Source organism: Parus major, unplaced genomic scaffold (genome assembly GCF_001522545.3).
Source record: "Parus major isolate Abel unplaced genomic scaffold, Parus_major1.1 Scaffold430, whole genome shotgun sequence".
Classification (NCBI taxonomy): domain Eukaryota; kingdom Metazoa; phylum Chordata; class Aves; order Passeriformes; family Paridae; genus Parus; species Parus major.
Genome location: NW_015379335.1, coordinates 32714 through 38290, shown reverse-complemented (window position 1 = coordinate 38290; position 5577 = coordinate 32714). Strand labels below are relative to the sequence as shown.

The 5577-nt window shown below is 72.5% G+C and overlaps 1 protein-coding gene across 1 annotated transcript in view; it reads right to left on the bottom strand.

Moving 5' to 3' along the window:
- Nucleotides 1-5367, bottom strand: part of LOC107199084 (dystonin-like) — a gene marked incomplete at its 3' end in the record, with an annotated part of 13933 nt that extends 8566 nt beyond the window's left edge. Inside the window, exons 1-10 of the mRNA XM_033511670.1 lie at nucleotides 4804-5367; nucleotides 3150-3724; nucleotides 2580-2744; nucleotides 2279-2439; nucleotides 1796-1955; nucleotides 1637-1721; nucleotides 954-1195; nucleotides 650-769; nucleotides 439-546; nucleotides 128-346 (exon numbers count right to left, since the gene is read on the bottom strand). Of these exons, the coding sequence (XP_033367561.1) occupies nucleotides 128-346; nucleotides 439-546; nucleotides 650-769; nucleotides 954-1195; nucleotides 1637-1721; nucleotides 1796-1955; nucleotides 2279-2439; nucleotides 2580-2744; nucleotides 3150-3689 (1800 nt within the window). The remainder of the gene's footprint in view (nucleotides 1-127; nucleotides 347-438; nucleotides 547-649; nucleotides 770-953; nucleotides 1196-1636; nucleotides 1722-1795; nucleotides 1956-2278; nucleotides 2440-2579; nucleotides 2745-3149; nucleotides 3725-4803) is intronic.
- Nucleotides 5368-5577: the final 210 nt, after the last annotated feature.

The window sequence follows — 5577 nt, the reverse complement described above, 5'->3', positions numbered from 1 at the left end:
TGTGCTGGGTACTGCTCCCACAGGACTCCAGCCCCATGGTGCCCACGGCGATGCCACCCCCGTCCCGTCACCTCTCCCAGCCTGGGGGCGGCCGAGCGAGTCCCCTTTGCCCCTGCCCTGGCCGCACCTGCAGCAGCGCCTGCTGCTCCTTGAAGGCCTCGTAGCTGATGGCGTTGGGGGAGAGCTGCACGCCCAGGGCCTGCGTCTCCTCCAGCCAGGGCAGCAGCTCCTCGAGGGCCTCGGAGAACTGGGTGAGCAGGGACTGGGCGTGCTCCAGCTGCACGGCACAGGCTCCGCTGCGCAGGGAGAGCTGCTCCGTGCGCTCCCGCAGCGCCTGCACGGACGGCTGAGGAGACAGAGGTCACCGCGTGGCCGGGGACACGGGCCACAGCCGTCCCTGGGCGCTGGCCACGTCCCCCCGGCGCCCTCCCGGCTCACCTGAAGGCGCTGCCGCAGGGGCTCGGGGCAGCAGCGCAGCAGCGGCTCCGAGAAGCTCAGCAGACGCTCAACCAGGCCCCGGCAGTGCAGGATCTCGGCGGAGAGCAGCTGCAACGGAGCCGCAGGTGGGTGCCGGGTCCCGGCAGGAGCCGGTGGGATGGGGACAGCAAGGCAGTGCCCCCGGCAGCCCTGGACGCTGCTGCAGACCCACCTTCTGCTCGGAGAGCTGCGAGCGCAGAGCCTCGGCATCCAGCTGCACGCGGCCGATCTCCTCCAGTCGCTCACCCAGCCCAGCCACACGGCTGAGCTGGGACTCCAGGACCTGCTCAAACTGCAGCAGAGGGACACACCTCAGCCAGGGAGGGTGTGAATGCACCGGGACAGCTGCTTCGGTCACGGATGGCCAGCGCATCCCACGGGGCTGTGCCACAACCCCGTCCCATCCAGACCGAACTCCCCCTGCAGACAGCGATGCTGGCAATGGTGAGGGGCTCAGGGAGCCCAGTGTCCCACACCTTCTCCCTGTCACTGGCAGTGACTGAGGGCTCCTGGCCATCCTGCTGGCTCTCCTGCTCGCCCAGCTCCTTCTCCATGCGGCTCAGCCACAGTGCCAGGTCCTCAGGGGCCGTGCCCAGGCGAGACGAGGCCTCCAGGGTCTGTCCCAGCCGGTGTGCGGTGTCAGCACTGCTCTGGCCCACGATGAGGTACCTCATCCTCAGCGATTCCATCTTCTCCTGTGTCAGCTGGGCCTCCTCCCCTGTGGCAGTGTGACACCGGCATCAGGGCACCGCACCGGCACCCCTGGGCATGGAACTGGCCACACTGAGAGCTTCCAACCACTGGTGTGATGATCACCCTGTCCTGACCTCTCCCCTCTCCTACCCCTGCTGTTCCCAGACCCAGCTCTGGCCTCTCATCCCACGGCCAGCAAGGCTCACCTCCCCAGCTACACCTTGCCACCTCTGAGCCCTGTCCCCCCATGGCCCTGACCCACAGGCTCTGTCCTGGCCCCTCTGCATCCCATGGGGTGCTGTCTGCCCCCTCACACCACACCACGGCTCCCGGTGGGGAGCAGCAAGCCCCAAGGACCCCCAGTGCCCGGGGGTCCCCTTGCTGGCCTCGGCTGCCGCTGTCTGTGCTCATCCCATCCCCAGTCCCATGGTCCTGACCCTGTGGCCACCAAGCCATCGCCACTCGCCTGTCACCATCTCCAGGACCCGCTGTCCGCTCTCCAGGGCACCATCCAGCTCTCCCAGCCACCCACGGATCTCCTCACAGAGGGCCTGCAGCAGTGACCAGTGATGACACAGGTGCCCGTGCCCGCCCTGCGCCCACCCCGCGCCCACCCTGTGCCCACCTGGGTCTGCTGGTGGGCGTCCTGCACGCGGCCGACGCAGCCGTCAGCGCGCCAGAGCTGGGCCAGCTGCCGCTCTGTGGCACCGAGCCACTCCTGGAAGGCGTCTACGGCCTCCTGGAAGCCCTGGGCTGCGGGCAGGATCCGCTCCAGGCAGCCGTACCTGTGCCGGGAGGGCTGGGTGAGCGGGCAGCCCCCGGCCCGAGGTCCCAGCCAGAAAACCCCCTGTCCCCACAGCGGGGTGCTGCCCTGACGTGAGGAACACAGCGAGGCCGGTGTCCCCACAGCGGGACCCAAGGGGACAGCCCGTGAGAGGGACTGTCCCTGCAGCCCCGGACCCGCTGCTCCTGTGCAGCCCCAGCACAAGCCAGGGCCATTGGGGCAGAGCACGGGGACATCGGGGTGTCACAGAGACACCAGCTGGCAGAGCCTGTGCCAGCGGGATGGGGAGGCCGGTGCAGTGATGAGGGCTTGGCCCTGACCCACCTGGCCTCAGCCTCCTGCATCAGCTTGTCCCACCTCTCGCCGAGGCTGAGGAGGCCGGCGCTGCCCTCGGGCGCGGCGGTGCCAGAGCCCTGTGCCGTCAGTCTGTCCTGCAGGACGAGCTCCACGCGTGGCCTCCGTTCCTCCAGCAGGCGCTTCAGGAGCTGCGGGGACACCGCGCTGTGCCGGGGGCTCCCGTGCACCCCTCCCGGCTCGGCACAGCCCCGGGCGGCCGCTCCAACCCCGGCCCCCTAATCCCGGACGGGGCACGCGTGGGCAGGACCCGCCGGCCGGCCCTGCTGACCTTCTGCTCCTCCAGCTGCGCCTTCACCACCTTCGCCTCCGCCGACGGCGGCTTCTGGTTGCTCACCAGCTCCTCCATGTCGGCCACCCAGGCCAGCAGCCGCTCCAGCGTCTCCTGGCCCCGCTCCGCTGCCTCCTCCGGGACGGGGACAGCCCGTGGGGACACCTGTGGGGAGAGGTGGCTGAGCCGCCCGTGCAGCCCCCACACCGGGCCCTCTCCCCGAGGTGACACCGGGAGCACGTCCAGCCCCCGGGGTCCTGCCTGGCATCCGTCACGGGGCCCCCCAAAGCAGAGGCCGCCCACCCTGTGCCGTTTGGATCCCTCCAGACCCCCAGCAGCCGAAGCTGAGCGATGGGAGCTCCCTGTCCCAGAGCTTCAGGCTGGGTGCCCGGCACCAGGGGTGCCACTGGCCCAGCCCACACCGGGCCACAGACAGTGACTCCACACTAGCCCCGGCCAAGGCCCGGGAAGGTCAAGACTCGCTGTGGAGAAACCCGCGCTGGAGGGCAGCCCTGCGGCCCGGGCTTTGGCACAGCGTCCTCCCAGCAAGGACCTCTGTCCGTCGGTCACCTCAGCGCCATCCGTGTGTCCGGCGCAGGCAGCAGCAGTGAGCTCCCCCACGCACTCCGTCAGCACGGTGACCGTCCGGGTGACCACGGGCTCGCCACCCTTCTCACCCGCCGGGTACTCGGTCACCTCCACGATCTCCGTCACGATGGTCTCGGTCACCTCCGTCACCTCTGTCACCTCCCGGGTGGTGACGGGTTTCCAGGACCAGGTGCTGCGGGGAACGCTGGCTCGGGGGGGGGTCCAGGCTGCGCCCCCCATCTGCCCCCTCACCGCAACTCCAGCCGCGCCCCCGTTCTGCACCGCCACCTCGGACTGGCTGCGCCTCAGCACCGGGCTGCCCGGTCGGCTCCGGCTGGCACCGGGCACCGGGCTCCAGCCATTCTCCACCGGCACCGGCGCCTTCTCCAGCAGCCCCGGCCAGGCCTCCGTGCCGCCTCCGGCGGATGGCTGCCCCGCGTCCAGCCCTGGCTCCCGCAGGAGCTCCTCCGGCCGCCGGCTCTTCTCGCCCAGGCAGCTGGGCCGACTCACCGAGTTCCCCATGGCGCGGGCGCCGGGCCCCCGCCTCAAATCCCGGCCTGCAATGAGGCAGGGGATGTGCGTTACCCGCGGGACCCCCGGGGCTCGGGTGGGCTCTCACTCCTCACTGCGCTGACCCTGACCCTGACCTCGCACTCGGGCGCTGGGGGTCCCGGCCCCCCAGCAAAGGACTGCCAAGGCCCAGGGTACCGGGACAGGGAGATGGGACACTGGCTGTCACCGGGGCCTGGCGGAGGGAGGGGACCCCGAGGGACCCCCCGGCAGTGCCAGGGTGCCTGTCGCACGCGTCTGGGCTGCTGCAGTGGCGGCAGCGCCGGGCACTGGGGAGAGGCAGATGCTCCCGCCCGGCACCGCCTTGTGCCGTTGGATTAACGGGGAGCCGGGAGAGAGGAGCATCTGCCCGGGGGGACGGGGGGCTGGGGGCGGCGGGGGCACCAAGCGGGGGGCGGGCAGGGGACGGGCAGGTGGCCTCCCCAGCCTGCAAGCCCTGCCGCAGCCATAAATCCCGGCGTGACCCGGCAGGACCCTCCCCCGGCAGCCCCCCCGCCGCAGCCGCAGTGCTGCTACCCCCGGCCCCGGCCTCACCCCCGGGCCTCCGGCACGGCCCCGGGCACACGCCCCTGCGCACGTGTGTACACACAAACACACGTGTGCAAACACGCACACGCACCCCGCACACGCACACACCACACACTCGATCCCACACACCCCCCCCGACAGGCAGAGCCCACCCTCGCACCCCTGCTCGGGGGGGGATCAGCGACACGACCCCCACACCTGTATCAGCCGTCACATGAAACGCCCCTGTAGCAGCCCCGCACACGCGTGGGGCACCCACCCGCACCCACCGCGGCCGTGCCCCTGCCGTGGGTTCCGTACCCCGAGACCCCCGGCTCGGCCGAGCGGCGGGAGCGCGCCTCGTGCGCGTCCCCGCACACGCATCCACAGAGGGTCCCCACACGGGCTCCCACCCCACCGCGCCCCCCGCCTGCCGGGGTCCCGCGGGGCTGCACGGGTGGGTGACCCGGGGAGACCCCGAACCGCGCCGCCCGCCCCGGGGGGGCTGCGGGACACGGACCCCGCCCGGCCCCGCGCGGAGCCCCCGCCCCGCACTCACCCCTCGGCGACTTCGGGCGTCCATGGGGCCGGCCCGGGGGCGCCGCCGCCGCCGTTACCGTTCCGGGGGGGCCCGGCCTGTGCGGGGGAGCGGGGCGGAGGCAGCGGGGGGAGACTCGGTCCCCGTTACCGCCGCCCCGGCCCCGCCGCCTTTGTGCGCCGCGCCCGCGGCGCGGGGGGAGCGCGGGGGGCACCGGGCGGAGACCCTGGCACCGGCACCGGCCCGGCTCGGCTGCTCTGACCCCGGACACACCGCCGCCCCCGTTAACCCTCCGGGAGCCGATCGCCGCCGTTACCGGGGAAACCCCCGGGGCCCCGCAGCCATCCCGCGGGGGAGGGGCGGCGCCGGCCCACCGCCCGCCCCGCGCCGCCCGGGGGGGCGACAGCCCGCACCCCGCACTGGCACCGGCACCTGCTCCGTGCTCCCACCGGCACCTGCTGCTGCCCCTGCACCTGCACCGACACCAGCACCGGCAACCGCGCCGGCACCTGCACCGGTACCAGCCCAGGCTGTGCTGCCTTACAGTGAGCCCCAGGACAGCACAGCCCCACGGTGTCACAGCCCCACAGTGTCACAGCCCCAGGACGGCACAGCCCCACGGTGTCACAGCCCCACGGTGTCACAGCCCCAGGACGGCACAGCCCCACGGTGTCACAGCCCCACAGTGTCACAGCCCCACGGTGTCACAGCCCCACGGTGTCACAGCCCCACAGTGTCACAGCCCCAGGACAGCACAGCCCCAGGACAGCACAGCCCCACGGTAGCACAGCCCCA